General features: G+C 49.1%; 1 protein-coding gene across 3 annotated transcripts in view; it reads left to right on the top strand.

The window, feature by feature from the left end:
- Positions 1–339: 339 nt before the first annotated feature.
- Positions 340–21,409, top strand: part of PTDSS1 (phosphatidylserine synthase 1) — a 38,727-nt gene continuing 17,657 nt past the window's right edge. For 2 of the 3 annotated variants that reach the window (XM_054167403.1, XM_054167402.1), the window contains exons 1-5: positions 340–612; positions 9,110–9,201; positions 10,670–10,714; positions 14,158–14,282; positions 19,917–20,075. In XM_054167403.1, the coding sequence (XP_054023378.1) occupies positions 434–612; positions 9,110–9,201; positions 10,670–10,714; positions 14,158–14,282; positions 19,917–20,075 (600 nt within the window). In that variant the 5' untranslated portion in view covers positions 340–433. The remainder of the gene's footprint in view (positions 613–9,109; positions 9,202–10,669; positions 10,715–14,157; positions 14,283–19,916; positions 20,076–21,409) is intronic. The other variant, XM_054167404.1, reaches the window with a different exon arrangement.

The following is a 21,409-nucleotide window of genomic DNA, read 5'->3' as shown; positions in this document are numbered from 1 at the left end:
CCCAGCCAACGCCTCACCTGCCCCACGCGCGGCGCAGCCCACGTGCCTGCCTGCCTACCCGCCCGCCCCAACTCGGGCGAGACCATTCGGTAACGGCAGGGGACGGGCAGAAAAGAGCCCTTCCCACCGCTTACCCGAAAGGGGCGGTACGGCTCCGGCTCCACCTCCACGCCGCCGCTCCGTTCCTTCTTCCTCTCTCACTGCGTGGGCGCGGGGAGCTGCGGGGCGAGCTCCGCTCCGCCCCTCGCGCGGCGGGCGCGGCGCTTCTGCCCTCAGCGGCGGCGGCGCTGGGGTGGAAGGCGGCGCGGGCGGGCGAGCGACCGAGCGGGCTGGTTGACCGGGCTAGTTCGAGCCGGTTCGGGCCGCGCCACGCCGCGTCCGCGCCGCCCCGCGAAACCCGGAGCTGCGCTGGGGCGACGGGAAGGGGGGCGAGATGGCGTCGTGCTTGGGGAGCCGGACCCTGAGCAAGGACGACGTGAACTACCGCCTGCACTTCCGCATGATCAATGAGCAGCAGGTGGAGGACATCACGCTGGAGTTCTTCTACCGGCCGCACACCATCACCCTCCTCAGCTTCACCATCCTCAGCCTCATGGCCTTCGCCTTCACCAGGTGGGCGGCCCTCGGCGGCGCCGCCGTGGGGATTCCCCCGCCCCCGCCCCTGGCTGCCGGCCGCGCCGCGGCCGCGCGTACCCGACCCCGGGGCGAAGGAAATCCCGGGTCGGGGAACGGGGAGGGTGCTGGTGCCGGTCCCCCCGGCAGCGAGGTCGGGCAGCGCGGCGCCGGCGGGCGGCGATTGCTGCTGGGGGCGGGTTGACGGGAGACCTGGTGCCGGGCCGTGACTTGCTGCATGCTCTGCGGGCTGGGCTGTTGCATCGCTGGCTTGCCGGGGAGCACCCTCCTAGGAGGAGCTGTTTTCTCAGAGCCGTTATCCTCCTCTGCTACCTTTCCTGGAGACTTGTTGATCTTTTTTTTGAGGCTCTCTGTGAAAGTCTTTGCCTAAACGCACGTTTCAAGCAGTCGCCAAAAATGGCTTTAAGAAGCCTAAGGAATGACATCGCTGAAGCAGATCGTTCACCAGGAGTTCAGAGGAAGGGAGAGATTGGTTTTGTGTCACAGTTTTTATACAGCACGCTTTGTCTGAGGTCATTCACGTGTTGGCTTAGGCACCGGGGCTGATCTACTCGGCCACCTCCTTTCCCCACCACAGGAGCAGCTCTGTGGCTGTCATTCATGGGAGCTGCCGCTACTGCCAGTCATGGAAATAAAGCTAAGAATGGACACGGTCGTTTTCAGGAGCCCTGTTTGTAAAGAAAGGGAATAGCAGTGCGGTCTGAAGGGTATCTTGCGGTGTTTTTCTAAGCTGTGTGCACTCTTTATAGGCCCCTACTGAATGGGGCTGTGAAGCTGATAACGTAATCCTCTGTTAGGCTAAATTGTGCAGTCTTTGGGCAAAAGGTGATTGCTGAGATGATGTGCAGCTCGGCCACAGCCCATTTTGGGCTCCTTTCCACTTCTGTGATGTTTTATGTACACAGCCGCGGGTTTCATTGGCCTTGTTGATTAAGCTCTGCATTTGACAGGAGAAGACAATTATTTGTCCTTAGGCCTACAGCATGTAATCTTCTGTCTTCTCCTAAGAACCTAAACGTTTGGTTTTTAGCAGCTGTGGGAATAATGGTCAATCCTGGCTGGAGCTGAGAAAGGAGCATAAGGAAAAGTCCAGCAGTGTAGCTGCAAATGGTCTGAAGTGTGCCTTTTCTTGTTTCAACTTGTGTATGGCCCCAAGGAAGATGTTTTTGGTGAACATATCCCATGTACTGTTTCGATTCGTAGCCTGGTATAGGTTGGAAGGGACCTTAAAGATCATCTGGTTCCAGTCCCTCTTTGCCATGTGCAGGGACACCTCCCACTACAGGAGGTTGCTCAAGGCCTCTTCCACCTGGCCTTGAATGTTTCTGGGGAGGGGGCATCCATGGTCTCCCTGGGCAACCTGTTCCAGTGTCTCACCACCCTCACTCTGAAGAATTTCTTCCCAATGTCCAGTCTAAATCTACTGTCCTCAAGCTTAGATCTTGTTACTCAGGCTTAAGTAGAATGGGTCCATTCTTAAATCAGAGACTTGTTTCTGTGCTTTGGTACAATGCTTGGAGACTTTTGCTGTAAGTGCTCCTTTCCTTGTCTCCCCTTCCCTGATCAGTTTTCTCACTAACAGGGGTAATTTAGGTCAACCTAGTGAGTAACTAAAGAATTTTCATCCAGACATTGTTCTGAAGGATTAATGGAATTGATTGCTTACCTTTGGGGAAGGAAAGGAATGAGTTCTTTGAAGCAGAGGATAAGCCAAGCAGCAGTTTTGGAACTGCAGTCTAGGCCCAGATAATGCTGCATCACATCTGGGATGTCTGTTTGCATTGTCCCAAGAGGGTTGCTAGCTTTCTAACTCTGACTTCAGTTTCATTTTCTTCCTCCTGTCTATCTGCTCTGCCTTACTTCCTGTGTTTAATACTCATTGACTTTTCTTTAGCTGTTCTCAGTTTCTCCTCTTTTTAGGTTGCAGAAGCTACTCTGATATTGTTTGCTTCCCCCTTGTCTCCCTCAGCTATTTCATACTAGCACAAGACCCTCCTAGATCTCCTGGGTGATACCAGAATGCTGCCTGTGTTGTTTTATTTGGGGCACTACCCAAACCACATGTGCTCTTAGAAACTGAGGGGAAGTCTGTAGTTCCCCAAGTGCTTATGCTATGTGCTCCCAGCTCTGGTCTTTCTATTCCTATCAGCTTATTCCCCTGGGTTTCCAGTGACTGTGTTTGTTTCCAGCTGTTGGGTAGAAGGCTTTTCAGACTTCCCAGTCAGGTGTGTGACAAGTGATTCTTTGCTTCCCCTGTGTTGTCAGTTGTTCCTTAGCTCTCCTGCTCAATTTATTAAGCAGGGGATTTTCCCTGATGCATTCATTTTCCAGGAACTAAAGCATTCTGCTTACCTTAAAGTCTTTCTCATCTCTCTTATAATCAGAGGATGCCAGGATGTTAGGGGTTGGAAAGGACCTCTGGAGATCTTCGAGTCCAACTCCCCTGCCAGAGCAGGACCAGAGAATTTAGCACAGGTCACACAGGAACACATCCAGACAGGGCTGGAAAGTGTCCAGAGAAGGAGACTCCACAACCTCTCTGGGCTGCTTGTTGCAGGGCTCTGGGACCCTTACAGTAAAGAAGTTCTTCCTCATGTTGAAACTTCCTGTGCTGTAGTTTCCATCCATTGCCTCTTGTCCTATCCCAGGGCACAAGTGAGCAGAAGCTGTCCTTGTCCCTCCCTGACCTTTAGCCCTCAGATATTTACAGACATTGATCAGATCCCCTCTCAGTCTTCTCTCCAGACTGAACAGCCCCAGGGCTCTCAGCCTCTCTTCACAAGGCAGTGCTCCAGTCCCTTCAGCATCCTTGTAGTGGTTCAGGCAAACTTAGGAAATGTTTTCCCTTATGACCAAGTCATAATGTGGGGGTCTCCCTTGGGATCACAGAGAGCAGCCAATGCTGGTTTTGAGCAAGCAGATAAGGGTGAAGCTGAACTTCAGATAACTGTAATCTTCAGGTTGCAATAATAATAGCTGTTATCCAGAAAGAGAAGTGTGAGTATATTTCACTTTCCCAGGTTGAGGTGGGGACTAGAGGGTATTCTGTCTTTTAATGCTTCTCTTTCTAGTGCTTTGGACAGTGGTTGCAGCTGCCTTGGCTATTGCCTGCTTCATGAACCATACAGGCTTCACCTCTGCTTCCAGGCTACACCCTGGAGTGGAGGTGTAGAGTGGCTCTAGCTTTCCCTATCCTCTTTTCTCTGGGGAGAGGTATGTGGTCTTCCCGGAGCCTGGAGGCAACCAAGGTAGCACACACACATCAGGAGGTGCTATTTTGTGGAGTGCAGAAAGAGGACTGAGGAAGGAGACAGGTTAGTAGGTTCTGGTGTGAGGCTGCAAGGGATTGTGGAAGCAGGAGTAAGACCCTGTAAGGATGCAAGACGATCTTTCCCACCCCTTAATTAATGAAGCTGATTCAACTGGATTATCATGCATTTAAATGTTTTGGGGAGTTTATGGAAGTCTTCTTTTTCCCAAGCACACTCTAAATTTAGTGTCCTAGCTATTCTTTTCCTCACTTGAATATCCTCTCTTTTTTAAACTCATGATGTAATAACTTAGTAGCTTACATTTTTGGTAAGGTGCCAGCACAATGTAGTGCTCTGGAGCAAAGAGAAGAGCAGGAGAGAGAAAAAGGCTGTATTTTGGTGGTCTTTTAATTATTTCTCCTCCAGACAGCCACAGACATGACAAATGTGCTGGTAAAGGGGATTCAAATGGAGGGAATTTTCATCTGGTCTCCCATGTGAGCAGTAGAAGCCTCTTTTTTTTTTTTGAAGCATGAATACTTCTGTTTCAAAGTTAGCATCCCAATTCCAAAGGCTAAGTGAGGAGATGATTTAACACATTTTCCTGATTGCTGTGATTGTGTCTTTCCTCCAGCAGTTATTTTGGTGCCCTGTTTCTTTTGGCATTTCCCAAAATAGTCCTTCCAGGCAAACACTGTAACTCTTTATCCTATCTCTTGCACAGTAGCAAGTCTCTTGTTCCTACCTTTTTTGCCTGCTTCTGGCAAGAATGTCTGCCCCTTTTGGAAGGTATATGTAAGCCAAAGTGAAGTACCTCCACCTCTCACTTGCAGTGAAAGGCAGTTTAACACTGCAAACATCTTTGCTGGTTTTGGGGCACAGGGGTGCCACTGTGACTAGGGCAGCTTTCCTGGAGCTGAGTGGTACTCCCAATCCTGGGTTGTGCTGCCATTCAATGAGATCTGGGCAGGCTGAGAGCTGGGTGAAGAATCTCATGAAGTTCAGTAAGGACAAGGGCAGAGTCCTGCATCTGGGGAGGAACAACACCAGGCACCAGCACAGACTAGGGTTTATCCTGCTTGAGAGCAGCTCCATGGAGAAGCTCCTTGGAGTCCTAGTGGACAGCAAGTTCTTCATGGGGCAAGGACAGTGCCCTCGTGGCCAAGAGGGCCAAGGGCATCCTGGGAGGCATCAAGAAAAGTGTGTCTAGCAGGTCTAGGGAGGTTCTCCTCCCCCTCTACTTTGTCCTGGTGAGACCACAGCTGCAATCCTGTGTCCAGCTCTGGGCTCCCCAGTTCAAGAGACAGAGACCTGCTGGAGAGAGTCCAAAAGAGAGCTATGAGGATGCTTAGGGGACTGGAGCATCTTTACTATGAGGAAAGGCTGAGAGCCCTAGGGCTGTTTTAGTCTGGAGAAGAGAAGGCTGAGAGTGGACTTTATCAATGTCTATCAATATCTGAGGGGTGGGTGTCAGGATGAAGGTGATGGACTTGTTTTGGTGGTGCCCAGTGATAGGACAAGGAACAACAGGCACAAGCTGGAACACAGGAGGTTCTACCTCAACATGAGGAGACACTTCTGTATGGTGAGGGTGCCAGAGCCCTGGAGCAGGCTGCCCAGAGAGGTTGTGGAGTCTCCTTCTCTAGAGATCTTCAAAACCCACCTGGATGCATTCCTGTGTGGCCTGCCCTAGGTGATCCTGCTGTGGCAGGAGGGTTGGATTGTGTCTTCATATTAAGAGCAGGCAGAAATAATATTCTACCCCCCACAGGGAAGTAAAATAAAGATGCTCTCACCTGGGATTGGAAAAGAATTGGAAGTAAAATGTGCTGTTCACAACTGTATACAGAAAGCACAAAACACCCAAATTTCCATTCAGCCTCAGCCCAGTCCTTTGACCTGGGCTTACCACAACCTCCTTGAGCCAACCACCCTTTAAAAAACACCTCCCCCACTTAGGGCAAAACTCCAGGCCTCAAATGTTGTGTGTCATTCCCTCCCTCCCCCTCCTATTGCCATGCTTCTCTGCATGCCCCATTACTGAAACCATGTAATGCAGCAAAAAATTCAGCTTGGCAGCTCTGGGCCCCAGCTGGCAGCATTGCCAAGACCAAACCAGGCCTCAGCTTTCCTGTAAGGCAACAGCAGCCTGGGAGCAGAGGGGGAGTGGGGAGAAGCAGAAAATGCTTGGTTTTATAGGGAGGCAGGACTTGTGGGAACGAAATAACATTGTTTCCTGTGTCCACCCACTGGGCTGGACACTCTGGACTTCCTGGAGGTCTCAACTATGTGATTTTGTAAAGCCACCCAGTCTCAATTTAAGAAGGACATTGAGACACTTGAATGTGTCCAGAGAAGGGCAATGAGGCTGGGGAGGGGTCTGGGGCACAGCCCTGTGAGGAGAGGCTGAGGGAGCTGGGGTTGCTTAGCCTGGAGAAGAGGAGGCTCAGGGGAGACCTTCTTGCTATCTACAACTACCTAAAAGGAGGTTGTAGCCAGGTGGGGGTTGGGCTCTTCTCCCAGGCAGCCAGCACCAGAACAAGAGGACAGTCTCAAGCTGTGCCAGGGGAAGTTTAGGCTGGAGGTGAGGAGAGAAAGTTCTTCCCAGAAAGAGTAATTGGCCATGGGAATGTGCTGCCCAGGGAGGTGGTGGAGTCACTGGCCCTGGATGTGTTCAAAAAGAGATTGGATGTGGCACTTGGAGCCATGGTTTAGTTGTCAGGAGGTGTTAGGTAATAGGTTGGACTTGATGATCTCAGAGGCCTTTTCCAACCTTACTGATGCTGTGATTCAAACCAGGACAGACTGGGTGATCTCTGGAGGTCCTCCCAGCCCCTATCATTCTGTGATTCTGCCCATCAGCCTTGGCCAGTGATGTGATCACAGCATCTTGCACTTCTTCCTTGGCCCTGCTGAATAGCACAGTGATGTGTCTCTGGCAATTTCTTGGGGTTTTTTTGGACACAATAGATTTCCCCCCACCTTGGTGGCATCTGGGACAGCTCTCTGTGCTTAAAAGAGGAGCATGGCTTTGCTGGCTGAGCCATCAGAGCCTCAGGCTCTGTCTGGGAAGTGTGCTGGATGGCACAAGGCTCTTGAAATTGCCAAGGGAGCAGGAGATAAGCTCTGGAACTCGGAGTTCCTAGCTGGTGTAAAGTGTCACCCTGTGCAAGCCTGGCTGCTGGAAAATGGCTGGGAATTCTGGACTGAGCTGGTTTAAAGGAACTGCCGTGGGGAGTCCCTAAGGCTCGCAGAGAAACCATTCATGTTCTTTTTCCTGCCATGCAGTTAAACTAACACTGGGCTTAAATGTCTCCTGCTGATGAAAGTCTGCTGTGGAGCTGTGAAAAGTTCAATTTGGAGGGAAAGGGGAAGTCATTTGGCAAAGTGAGAAATATTTTAGGACTGCAGGAAATATCTACTGCAGAGTGGGTTTAAACAGTCACAGAACCTTTACTGAACCATCCAGAAATGTGACCACTGGCTGTGCTAGGAAGAGATTTAGCTCTCTCTGAAGTTAACTGGGAAGATTTTGGTATTTTGAGTTGGGAATAAAAACAAAGAATGTATTTTAATAGGTAAACTGATCCTAAGTAACTGGAAATGATACTTGAATTTTAGTGGTGCTGGGTAATGCATTATAAAATGTTAGCTGTGCATGTTTTGGTAGTCTGGGGTTTGTTTCTATTTCTGTACCAACTGCAAGGTCCTGCAGCTGGGTCAGGGCAATCCCAGGCACCAATATAGGCTGGGCAGGGACTGGCTGGAGAGCAGCCCTGAAGAAAAGGCCTTGGGGGTGCTGGTGGAGGAGAAGCTCAACAGGAGCCAGCAGTCAGCACTTGCAGCCCAGGCTCTGCTTGGCTTTCTGGGCTGCAGCAAGAGAAGTGTGGCCAGCAGGGCCAGGGAGGGGATTCTCCCCCTCTGCTCCACTCTGCTGAGACCACAGCTGGAGCTCTGTGTCCAGTTCTGGAGCCCCTAGGACAGGAAGGATCTGGAGGTGCTGGAAGGTGTCCAGAGAAGGGCCATGAGGATGAGCAGAGGGCTGGAGCTGCTCTGCTATGGAGACAGACTGAGAGGGTTGGGGTTGTTCAGTCTGGAGAAGAGAAGGCTCTGAGGAGACCTTCTTGTGGCCTTGCAGTATCTGAAGGGAGCTCCAAGAAAGCTGGGGAGGGACTTTTGAGGGTGTCAGGGAGTGATAGGACTGGGGGGGATGGAGCAAAACTAGAAATGGGTAGATTCAGCTTGGATGTTAGGAAGAAGTTGTTCCCCATGAGGGTGGTGAGAGCCTGGCACAGGTTGCCCAGGGAGGTGGTGGAAGCCTCCTGCCTGGAGGTGTTTGCAGCCAGGCTGGCTGTGGCTGTGAGCAACCTGCTGTAGTGTGAGGTGTCCCTGCCCATGGCAGGGGGGTTGGAACTGGCTGAGCCTTGAGGTCCCTTCCAATCCTGACAAGTCTATGATTTCTGTTATTGAAGCACTCTAGAAGCTGCCTCCTGGCTAGAAGTCTAGGGTGTGAAGTTTTTGCTGTACAATAGATTCTACCTGCCTGAAAGAAGAGCTCAGTCAAGTTTGCCTTGGCACTACAAACTCATTTCTTGGGTCTCTATTCTGGCCATACAACAGCAGCACAACAACCACCTGGTCTTTTATTCATAGTTTTGGCATAAGAGGTGTAAAAGCATGTTGATGGTTTTCCTTTTGAGTTTTGCTGTGTCTCCTATAGGTGAATTCTGAGCTGTGTAGTCCTTGTTTCCAAAGGCTGGTTGCAATCTCTGCACTCACCTCAGGCATTTGGCCTTGGGAACAGACCAAGGAAAGTGAAGGGGATTGTGAACAGCACCCAAACAGCAGAGGGAAACCTAGGAAATGTGTCCAGGCCTCCAGAGTTTTTGGGTTAGGTTTCTGTTTGCTGTTTGAAAGTACTTTTGATGATGTTTCTGTGAACACTGAAGGAGGGAAAGTTTTTCTTTCACCTTTTGTTAAGTTTAATCATTGCCTTTGCATTGATCTGTAACAGTGCTTGTGGCTGCCATGTATTGGTTGTATCTTTAACTCTCTTGTAAGAAAGAGAGACCCAGAAGTGCAGAGCAGTTGCTGCCTTGACCTGGGTGCCTCTTTCTTACACTGATTTCCATGTAGCCTTTGTTTAAGTAACAGGGTGCCTTCAGAGCCTTTCAACTTCATCCTTCCAATGCACTTTAACACTTTGATGTTGTCTGTCTCTTCAGGGATGATTCTGTCCCAGAGGATAATATTTGGAGGGGTATCCTCTCTGTGATTTTCTTCTTTCTAATCATCAGTGTTCTAGCTTTTCCCAATGGTGAGTAGGTTTATCATGTTTCTACTTTTTGTTAAGATGTGAATTTCTCTTTATTGCCACTCTATTTATTTTGATTTTTACTGCTGTGCCACTTTGAATATTCCATGCCTTTTCCTTGACTCTTTTGAATTCCTGTGTGTTAAGGAACACTTGAAAAGTGGGTTGCAACCATACTGAGTGGAGTTAACAGTAAAATGCAAGTTCTTTATGGCTCCTCTGTATCTAATAAGGAAGTCAGGCTCTCAAAATCAGTGCCTTTATTTGCAAGTGTGCAGCTGCAGCTCAGATGGCTAAGCAATGATGTTGCTAGGCCTTCAAAGAATGTTGAAAAGGAGTCTGCCCCAGTGAGTTTTTAAGTGTCATTCTACAGATTCTGAGAGACATTACATATAAATCACCACAAGTGGTGACAGTTAGGAATGGTGGAAGTCACGTTGCAGTGTGCAACCACAGGCCCTCAGCAGAAATGAAAGATGGACAAAGGCTTTGGTTAATTGTGTGAGGAGCAGAAAGTGCCAAAAGGTAAAACTGCTTCTGTGACACTTAATTCTGTCTTCCTGGTGTTTGGTTTGGGTTTCAAGTCTGCTGTCTGTTTAATTTCTACTTACTGCTGTCAGCAAGAGCACAATTCCTGGGTCAGATCTAAACCCTCTCAGGAGAGGCAGTGTTCAGGAAAAAAGAAACATGGGTTGTGCTCAGGACAGCTGTGTAGTTCAGAGCATTTTATAACTCATGACCCCATACTTTTCACAAAGCACTCCCTAAGAACCTGAATGCCAGATAAAAATGAGCTTTATGCATCCAGTGCTGAAAGAGCAGCCTGCAGTCTGTGCTGAAGATGTTTGTTCAGCCACTTCATGCTACCTCCATGTATGATTCATGGTTAGAGGCTTTCCTGTTTCACTAGACTTAATCTTCTCTGCTTTTCACATTACCTGAGAGGTTTCTGATCTAATAAAGTCAGTTTATCACTGGCTCCTAAGTAAGCCATATTGACACTGGCAAAGAGGATAGGTGTCTTCCTTCTTTTCTAACACATGATACTCAGTTTGGAAGCTTTGGGAGGCCTAGTTGCTGGCATTCCCTGGTCATCTGAAGGCTGAGCACCCCATTTCTTTGTTACCCCACTGAAATTTGTATTTGATGACTCTGTTGGGAAGGCATGGACTAGAAAGCAGATGGTGAGACCCTCAGATGACACCTGAGATGCAGTGTTTGCTGAGCAAACAGCAAATAACTATCTTGGAAACAGCTCCATAGGGGTAATGGAAAACACTGGTGACATCCTACTGCTTGGCAGGCTCCTGTGGCTTTTTTTAACAGAGCCTAAACTTTTAAGTGTCTTACATGTTCTGGATAACTGATCCATGCTCCTGCCAGATCTGCATATGAGACAGCTACAAAGTGATTAGGTGGTTCATACTGACTGTCTCCTAACAGGCTTCTCTGTTTTGTTTGCTGTCCACAGGACCTTTCACACGTCCCCACCCTGCGATTTGGAGAATGGTTTTTGGTAAGTGTAAGTTGGGTTCCTGACTTTTTTCACTCCCCCCACCCCAGTGCTTCTTCAGGTCCAACTATTTTAGCTTTCAGATGAATGGAATTGTCACCAAACATACTTGTGCATCAGATGTGTGTTCGTGTTGCTTCCCCTCCACACCTGAGCTGTTGCTTATAATCTGTTCTTAATTATGTTTGGGAATGTTATTGTAGTTACTCTCTGTCAGTGTGCCCTGGTGGACAAGGAGCCCAAGGGTATACTTCAGTGCATTAAGAAGAGTGTGTCCAGCAGGTTAAGGGAGGTTCTCCTCATCCTCTGCTCAGCCCTAGTTAGACCATATATGGAATGTTGTGCCCAGTTCTGGTCTCCACAGTGCAAGAGGGACAGGGAGCTGCTGGAGAGAGTTTTGTGGATAGCTGTGAGGGTGGTTAGGGGACTGGAGCATCTCTCTTTGGGCTACATTATCAGTGCCTATAAATATCTGAAGGGTGGCTGTCAGGAGGATGGAGCCAGGCTCTTTTCAGTGATACCCAGGGATAGGATGAGGGGCATTGAGTTTATGTCCAACCACAGGAAATTCCATGTCAACATGAGAAAAAACTTCTTTACTGTGAGGGTGCCAGAGCTCTGGAACAGGCTGCCCAGAGAGCCTCTGGAGTCTCCTCTAGACACCTTCAAAACCCACCTGGATGCATTTGTGTGTGACCTTCCCTAAGTGATCCTACTTTGCAGGGTGGTTGGACTGCATGATATCTAGAGGTCCCTTCCAGCCCCTAGCATTCTATGATTAAGTCACCCAGAAAAGGATCATTCATTTTGATACTCTATTTTAATCCTGCTTTGTATTTGTGCTTCCTAATCTTCCCTCACAGCTTCCATACTGCCATCTTTTTCCTACCTGAAAAAGATTTGGGTTTTTATAGCTACTGCATACTACCACCTTGAGTCCTGTGTCCAGTTCTGGGCTCCTCAGTTTAAGAAGGACATTGAGACACTTGAAGGTGTCCAGAGAAGGGCAACAAGGCTGGGGAGGGGTCTGGAGCACAGTCCTGTGAGGAGAGGCTGAGGGAGCTGGGGTTGTTTAGCCTGGAGAAGAGGAGGCTCAGGGGAGACCTTCTTGCTCTCTCCAACTCCCTGAAGGGAGGTTGTAGCCAGGTGGGGGTTGGTCTCTTCTCCCAGGCAACCAGCACCAGAACAAGAAGACACAGTCTCAAGCTGTGCAGGGGGAAGTTTAGGCTGGAGGGGAGGAGAAAGTTCATCCCAGAAAGAGTAATTGGCCCTTGGAATGTGCTGCCCAGGGAGGTGGTGGAGTCCCTGTCCTTGGAAGTGTTCAAAAAAGGCTTGGATGTGGCACTTGGAGCCATGGTTTAGTTGTCAGGAGGTGTTAGGTAATAGGTTGGACTTGATGATCTCTGAGGTCTTTTCCAACCTGGTTGATTCTGTGATTTTTATTTTGAAGTAATTCAGTGTTCACAGAGCATATCCCAGACACCAAGCACATTTGCAAAGAGCTGGATATGTTTAAAAGCTGATCTGCTTCTTTTTAAGGAGGCTGTTTCTGTCTCTTGCCACCTTGTGTAGCTAAAAATAAATAGCTTTCCCAAGCAGCTGGTTACTCATCTTTTGACATTGAGTGGCTCCTGCTGGTTAGATGGCACTGGTTAAAGAATCCAGCTCCTTTTGAAGTCTAGGAAACACAGGGCCTGCTCTTCATGGCAGATTGCAGCAAATGGCAGTGGAAAAAAGGGTCATTCCCAATGTTGATACTGCCACACCCTGCCACCTGTACTGTTGGGAAAAGGCTGCATGCAAAATCAAAAGGAACAGAATCACAGAATGTTAGGGGTTGGAAAGGGACCTCCAGAGATCATCCAGTCCAACCCCCTGCCAGAGCAGGATCACTCACAGCAGGTCACACAGGAACACATCCAGATGGGTTTGGAATGTCTGCAGAGGAGACTCCACAACCTCTCTGGGCAGCCTGCTCCAGGGCTCTGCCACCCTCACAGGGGAAATGTTTTCCCTTCTATTCCTGTGGTACCTCCTCTGCTCCAGCTTGCCCCCAGTGCCCCTTGTGCTGTCCTTGGACATCCCTGAGCAGAGCCTGGCTCCATCCTCCCCACACTGCCCTGCACATCTTTATCCCCAGCAATGAGGTCACCCTCAGGCTCCTCTGCTGCAAGCCCCAGCTCCCTCAGCCTGTCCTCACAGGGAGATGTTCCACTGCCTGCAGCAGCTTTGTGGCTCTGTGCTGGACTCATTCAAGCAGTTCCCTGAGGTCATTCTTGAACTGGGGGGCCCAGAGCTGGATACAATATTCCCTCTGCAGTCTCACCAGGGCATTTTTCCCTGTATAATTCTGTTTCTTCTCAAGTGTGACTAAATAAGCTATGCCAGGTCTCAGACTGTTAGCAGATGAAAGGCAGAAGTGGTGTGTTCTCAGCAACTCAAGATGCACCCTTTCCCACTTCTTGTGATAGTGTGGCACCTGCTTGCCCTGGCTGTGCTGCAGAGGACAGTAAGTGCACTTTCTGCCCCTGTGTGTGCTTGAGCAGCACTTGTTCTCTAGCATGTATCAGGGATCAGGAACATGTGAGTGTTGATTTCAGTTGGAAATTTGCTGTAGTTTATTTTGGCTGGCAGATGCCAAGTGTTTTTCACACTAATCTTTCTGCTTTCCATGACAATTGCTGCAGGACACAAGTAAGTTTGAATGCTAGATTATGGAAACTGTGTTTATGTGCCTCTTCCAAATGTGGTCTTAGAGATCTGTGAGCTTGTGAGTAGTGTAAAGATATCCTCCCAACAGCAGCTTCATCTACCTGCAGAAGTGCACCTAGGATAGTAAACTTCTTAAACAAATCCCTACTCAGACATTGGGAAGAGAGAAGCAGCAGTCCCAAATGCAGTAGAGAGGTGTAGTTTGTGGTGGTGTGAAAACATATCATAATGATCTTTATCTTTAAAAGCTTCAAGCAGCAAACTTTCCAGCTCCCAGAAGTGATTCAAACATGCATTAGTTTATAACTGCTCTTTATTGCCAGCGGTGCTCAAAGTTGCCAGGTGTGATCTGTGGTGAGCTCTGCATCTAGACTTAGAGACCTGCATTAGTGAGTCTGAGAAAGCATAAATCAAAGGGGCAGAGCTAATCCAGTCCTGGGCTCCTAATGTATCTCTTCCCAAAGAGCTTCCTGATCACAACCTTGTGCTGCCCATGCCTAAGCTGATTAGACTGATTTTGTTTGAAACAGGAGGAGATCTGAAGTGCTGAGCACTCAGAGATTACCATGAATTATGTAGCTCCTGAGCTTCTTTGTGTGGAGCCACTGCATGTAGAGAACTCCTTTGTGCAAGTTGGGCATGTGCAGGGCAGCAGTTTGAAAGCAGCTTTTTGGACTCTCTGTCCCGAGGAGTTTCATGACTGGACCTGATTCTAAAGCTGAGTCTTTTTGCAGGACTCAGTGTGCTCTATTTTCTGTTCCTGGTGTTCGTGCTCTTCCTTAACTTTGAGCAGGTCAAAGCAGTGATGTACTGGCTGGATCCTAACCTTCGGTATGCAACAAGGGAAGCAGATATTATGGTATGTATTGATGGGATGTTGTGGCTGCCTTGGATCTGTTTGACATGGGTGGGGAGGGATAAACCTGCCTTTGCTGGCACGGAGGGTGCAAGTTTGTTTCCTGCATTTGACAGTCAGCAAGTTTTGGTGGCTGCTGCTATTTCTTTACACTGAAAGGAACTGGGAAAAGCCATCTTGTCTGTAGCCTTTCTAATGCAGGGCTCCAAATGGGTGTGCAGTCAGGACTGGGAGATGCTTGGAGTGGGGTGGCTTTGGGTTCTTTTAAATAACAGATGCGATCCTGGATACTGAAAGTAGACTCAGCAAGGTAGCATCTAAATGAGGCTTGTGGGGAGGGTGGGGGTGTGTGTCCCAGATCAGGTGGGGGGGGGGTTTTGATGGCACAATGCTGCAGTCACAGAATTTTGATCTTGCCTTGTTGCTCAGCTTAGTACAGGAGTGATGTGTTAGTGAATATGTGGAAATCCAGGTACAGCAACCACAGGGCTCTGCTGCCTTCCAGTCACCCAGCTGAGTACTGGTGAGGTTACCACTGGGAAATTGCTTCCATAGACCATGATTGGGAGTTGCAGGGAAAGCCAGGTTTGTTCTTCTGCCTGTTGAGCAGCATGCAAAGAGTTTCAGTACAAAGAACATTGACCTCCAGGTGAGGACACTAGCACAGGGCATTGAGGTAGTCAGTGGAGGCCTGGCAGGAGAGTTGGGAGGCAGGCAGATGGGGGGGTGAGCAGCTGAGCACCAAGCAGAAGAGGGTTACTGCATGGAGAAGCAAAAGCTTCAAGTCTTGATCTATTCACTATGCAATCAAACCAGTGACCACCACCTGGCCAATGCTTCCTTACCCCTGGGTTTGCACAACTGCACACTGTGCTTACCTGTTGTAGAGTTGGTGCTGTTATCAGGCTCATGCTTCCAGTAAGGAACTACAGTGTAACTGCCTTTGGCAAACAGCAGTTTACTGCATGTGCAAACTACAGCACCTGATTGGCAGTGCCTGCAAACTCCTGCCCTGGAGCACCTAAGGGGGAATGGAATCTTTATAGTGCAGTAAGCTTACATCAATTGAATGATGGTGTGGGCTGCATACAGGCTTCTTACCTGGAAAATTCTGAGTGCTTCAAGTGTTGCACCTCAGCTGACTCAGTAAGACATGCTCACAGCCCCAGCATTCAGAGCAGGGCTGTGGCTTTCTGTTCTGTAAGAGGCCTTGGGCAGCCTGCTGTTAGGGTGGTGGGAGGACACATTGCTAAATGGAGCATCAGCATGGGGGTCAGTGGTGTTGCTGAGCAACTAAAGGGAGCTGAGGTGAGGAGGAGACTTAGATTCACCTGGCCCTCCTGTCATTTAAGGGAGAAATAAACAAACTGAGGGGAGGACTAGCATTACAGCTGGCACAGAGCTGCAGTGCAGCAGATTCCCTGACTGTAGCAGTCAGTGGAAACTTAGAATACTGATGCTGTCTCTTGGAGTATATCTTTAAAGTGCAGCTATAAGGAAGGCTGCAGCTTGGTCTCTTGCACAGGGCTGGCAAAGGATAAAAGAAAGTTCAGTACATTTCTCTGTGACTATTAGACTAGAATTAACCAATTTGGAAAAGACCTTTGAGATCCTAGAGTCCAGCCTATCACCCAACACCATCTAATCAGCTAAACCAAGTGCCTCATCCAGGCTCTTCCTAAACACCTCCTGTGATGGTGACTCCACCACCTCCCTGGGCACATTCCAATGGCCAGTCTCTCTTGCTGGGAAGAACTTCTTCCTAAACCTCCCCTGGTGCAGCTTGAGACTGTGTCCTCTTGTTCTGGTGCTGGTTGCCTGGGGGAAGAGATCATAGTATCAGTCAGGGTTGGAAGGGACCACAAGGATCATCTAGTTCCAACCCCCCTGCCATGGACAGGGACACCCCACACTAGATCATGCTGGCCAGAGCCTCATCCAGCCTGGTCTTAAACACCTCCAGGGACAGGGCCTCAACCACCTCCCTGGACAACCCATCAACCCCCACCTGGCTACAACCTCCCTTCAGGTAGTTGTAGAGAGCAAGAAGGCCTCCCCTGAGCCTCCTCCAGGCTAAGCAACCCCAGCTCCCTCGGCCTCTCATAGGGCTATGCTGCAAACCCCTCACCAGCTTTGTTGCCTTTCAAACAAAGCTGGTGAGGGGTTTAGAGGGGCTGGCACAGCTGCAGCTGGAAAGATGAGACAGAGGGGAAAAGCCACAGTAGACACAAAAGCAAAGCTTGAAAAGCTTACTTTGGGAGTGACCTCCATGTGATCACTCATCACAGAGTTCCAGACACCATGGTGTAGCTAGGAGCCCGCACCTTCCATTGTGCATTGCTTGCTTCTCATGCTGGCAAATGGTCCAGTTTCTCGGGGTATGTGCACTGGAGCTGCAGCTTTGCCATCCTTAGGATGGGTGGTGCACCTCTCTCTGGATGACCAGCAGTGTCTGAGAAGCACTACCATGTTTTAACTTCAGGAAACACCAGCAGCAGGGTTACTTACAGTTTCCTAGTGGGACTTCAGTGCCTGCTGATAGAAATCTGTGTGGAGTTGGGAATTCTTCCCTTTATGGAGATCAGAATTTAAGTACTTCCAGTCTTCTTCTGTTCATCTTGGTCATGGTTTGATTTTGCAGGAGTAGCAGCAGTTCTGGCCCAAAAGAGACTATTTTGAACACAGAGCTGTTGGAGTGAGTCCAGTGGAGGGCCACAAAGATGATCCAAGGGCTGGAGCACCTCTGCTGTGAGGCTAGTCAGAGGGAGCTGGGGGTGTTCAGCCTGGAGAAGAGAAGACTCTGGGGGGAACCTTAGAGCTGCCTTCCAGTACCTGAAGGGAGCTTATAGGAAGGCTGCAGAGGGACTTTTCCTGAGGGTGTCTAGGGACAGGACAAGGGGGAATGCTTTGAAGCTGAGGGAGGGAGACCAGGTTTAGACTGCATATTAGGAAGAAGTTCTTCAGTCTGAGGGTGGTGAGACTCTGGAATAGGCTGCCCAGGGAGGTGTGGACATCTCTTCCCTGTGGGTGTTGCAGATCAGGTTGGATGAGGCCTTGAGCAGCTGAGTCTAGCTGAGAGCTGTCCCTGCCACTGGCAGGGTGGTTGGAGCAGATGATCTCTGAGGTCCTTTCCATCCTAAGTCATTCTATGATTTCCTTAACGGAGCAGAACCGAGCAGTGCTGTGTTGTCACCTGCAGATGGCAATGTCTGGTTTAGGAGGGCTGGAGAGCAGTGGTTTTCTAAAAGCCTGTTTTTCCAGTTGGGAATACTCCAGTTCATGCCCAGTGTCAAGACAGAACCCCTCAGATGCAGCCTCCTGATGAGATTTCATCGTCGCTGCTGGCCGGCGATTGCTAGCACTCGCTGCACGACGTGATGAGAGGACAGATTTCCTTTCTTCCTGGTGACTGTTCTCAAGGAATCTGCCCCTCAGCTGTGACAAAACCCTTCCCTTTGCCTTGTTGTTTTGGTGTTGATTTTTGTTAAATGCAGCCCTGTGACTGTGCTTTCTCAATACGAACACGGTCTGGGAAATTGCCTCTGCGAGGAAAGCAAAGCCACAAATGATTGCTGAGCGAAGCCAGGGCTGAGTCATGTAAGCAGCTGGGGAGGGTTAGCCACAGCAAGGGCCACATTGGCTCAGCAGGCAGCAGGAAAACAGGGAAGGGTTTCAAATCAAGAGCCCAAAGGAAAGCAAAGAACCAATTTCTGGAGTGTTGTTTGCTGGGTTTATTGTTATTGATTTGGGGTTTTATTATTGATATCTTTTATGATTATTGATTATTTCCCCCCCCCTGCTGTTATTGATTTTTATTATTTTTGATATTTTCATTATTATTGATTTTTAGTATAGTTACTGACATTGACTTAGGAGCAGTGATTTGACTTAGGAGCAGTGATTGAATAGAATAAACCAGGTTGGAAGAGACCTTTAAGATCATCGCATCCAACCCACCTAATCAACTAACCCATGGCACCAAGCACCCCATCAAGTCTCCTCCTGAACACCTCCAGGGATAGTGACTCCACCACCTCCCCAGGCAGCCCATTCCAATGGGCAACCACTCTCTCTGTATAGAACTTCTTCCTAACATCCAATCTAAACCTCCCCTGGCACAGCCTGAGACTGTGTCCTCTTGTTCTGGTGCTGGGTGCCTGGGAGAAGAGACCAACCTCTGCCTGTCTACAACCTCCCTTCAGGTAGTTGTAGAGAGCCATAAGGTCACCCCTGAGTCTCCTCCTCTCCAGGCTAAGCAACCCCAGCTCCCTCAGCCTCTCCTCACAGGGCTGTGTTCCAAACCCCTCACCAACTTCGTTGCCCTTCTCTGGACTCATTCCAGCAAGTCAACCTCCTTCCTAAACTGAGGGGCCCAGAACTGGACACAGGACTCAAGGTGTGGCCTAACCAGTGCAGTGTACAGGGGCACAATGACCTCCCTGCTCCTGCTGGCCACACTGTTCCTGATGCAGGCCAGGATGCCATTGGCCCTCTTGGCTGCCTGGGCACACTGCAGGCTCATGTTCAGCCTACGATCGACCAGTACCCCCAGGTCCCTCTCTGCCTGGCTGCTCTCAGCCACTCTGACCCCAGCCTGTAGCTCTGCATGGGGTTGCTGTGGCCAATGTGCAGAACCTGGCACTTGGATGTGTTCAATCTCATGCCCTTGGATTCTGCCCATCTGTCCAGCAGTGATTGACTTAGTAGCAGTGATTGACTTAGTAGCAGTGATTGACTTAGTAGCAGTGATTGACTTAGTAGCAGTGACTGACTTAGTAGCAGTGACTGACTTAGTAGCAGTGACTGACTTAGTAGCAGTGACTGACTTAGTAGCAGTGACTGACTTAGTAGCAGTGATTGACTTAGTAGCAGTGATTGACTTAGTAGCAGTGACTGACTTAGTAGCAGTGATTGACTTAGTAGCAGTGACTGACTGTCTCAAGCTGCACCAGGGGAAGTTTAGGCTGGAGGTGAGGAGAAAGTTCTTCCCAGAGAGAGGTTTTAGCCATTGGAATGTGCTGCCCAGGGAGGTGGTGGAGTCCCCATCCCTGGAGGTGTTCAAGAGGGGATTGGATGTGGCACTTGGAGCCATGGTTTAGTTGTCAGGAGGTGTTGGGTGATAGGTTGGACCTGATGATCTTTGAGGTCTCTTCCAACCTTCGTGATTGGTTGACTTGGTATCATTCATTGACTTGGTATCATTGGTATTTTATTATTGACTAATTATTGATTATCAGTGGGCTGTGGTGGTAGTGGTGGTTTTGTTGGTGGTTCTTAATTAATATCAATCCCTAATAGTGATTTTTAATTCTTGTTGCTTTCAGTTAGTGTTGATTTTAAATCTAATTGATTAGGAATTATTACTGATTTCATTGCTTCTGCTGTTCCTGTATGATATAAGCAATAAAATGCTGCTTCAGGCACCAAGGTCTGTTCTAGCTGCCTTTAAATTAGAGCTGGGCTGTGATTAACACTGTGTCTTAATTCCTGGAAGTCTTCATGCACAGTTTTGAAGGTCAGGCAAGTGGGATAAAGCTTATTTGAACATCCTTATTTCTTCATTCTAGTCTTTCTGAAGATACCTATTGCTTCACAGGGTTTTTTGTTGGCTTAATTGCTATCTTTTTTCCTTAACAGGAGTATGCTGTAAACTGTCATGTTATCACCTGGGAGAGAATCCTCAGCCATTTTGATATCTTTGCTTTTGGACACTTCTGGGGCTGGGCTATGAAGGCTCTGCTGATCCGCAGCTATGGGCTGTGCTGGACTATTAGCATCACCTGGGAGCTCACTGAGGTAGGCCACCCATTTATCCTTCTTGTAAGCAAAGGTGGGAGACTGGAATGGTTCTTGGGGGTATTGTGAATAGAATAGAATTAACCAGATTGGAAAAGACCTTGGAGATCATGAAGCCCAACCTATAACCCAACACCATCTCATCAACTAAACCATGGCACCAAGCGCCTCAGCCAGGCTCTTCCTAAACACCGCCAGTGATGGTGACTCTACCACCTCCCTGGGCAGCACATCCCAATGGCCAACAACTCCTTCTGGGAAGAACTTTCTCCTCACCTCCAGCCTAAACTTCCCTGGCACACCTTGAGACTGTGTCCTCTTGTTCTGGTGCTGGTTGCCTGGGAGAAGAGACCAATCCCCACCTGGCTACAACCTCCCTTCAGGGAGTTGGAGAGAGCAAGAAGGTCTCCCCTGAGCCTCCTCTTCTCCAGGCTAAGCAACCCCAGCTCCCTCAGCCTCTCCTCACAGGGCTGTGCTTGAGGCCTCTCCCCAGCCTTGTTGCCCTTCTCTGGACACCTTCAAGTCTCTCAATGTCCTTCTTAAACTGAGGGGCCCAGAACTGGACACAGGACTCAAGGTGTGGCCTAACCAGTGCTGAGTACAGGGCACAATGACTTCCCTGCTCCTGCTGGCCACACTGTTCCTGATGCAGGCCAGGATGCCATTGGCCTTCTTGGCCCCCTGGGCACACTGCTGGCTCTTGTTCAGTTGCTGTCAACCAGTACCCCCAGGTCCCTCTCTGTTTGGCAGCTCTCAGCCACTCTGCCCCCAGCCTGTAGCTCTGCATGGGGTTGTTGTGGCCAAAGTGCAGCACCTGGCACTTGGATTTGTTCAATGCCATCCTGTTGGACTCTGCCCATCTGTCCAGCCTGTCTTTTGTTCAGCTGCACACCATGGACCTGGTTTAATTTATGTTTACTGACCTAGAAATATGATTTTCATTACTTTTTATCTTACTGGGCCTGTATCTAAGCAAGTTCACATGCAGTATAGTCCCTTGCACCATGGTTTGAAGGACCATTGACTTATTTTTGTTATCTGGCTTTGCCACAGTTCTCCCTAGCAGCTGCTTAAGTCATCTGACTGTTGGCATCTTCAAATGCTATTTTGGGTTTAAAAAAACAATAAATACAGATACTTGACTTGATTCATCATCAAGCAACTTGATGAGTGTTGCTCTGACTGCTGGTCCTTATTGTTAGGTCTAATTCAAGCTGATTGAAAGATTCAGGCCTCTTCTCACTTGTGCCCTGTGATAGGACAAGGGGCAATGGATGTAAGCTGCAGCAGAGGAGGTTCCAGTATCACAGAATCACCAAGGTTGGAAGGGACCT

This window comes from Dryobates pubescens, chromosome 14 (assembly GCF_014839835.1).
Source record: "Dryobates pubescens isolate bDryPub1 chromosome 14, bDryPub1.pri, whole genome shotgun sequence".
Classification (NCBI taxonomy): Eukaryota; Metazoa; Chordata; class Aves; order Piciformes; family Picidae; genus Dryobates; species Dryobates pubescens.
Note: the sequence above shows the minus strand (reverse complement) of the source record. Positions and strands in the feature narration are given on the sequence as shown.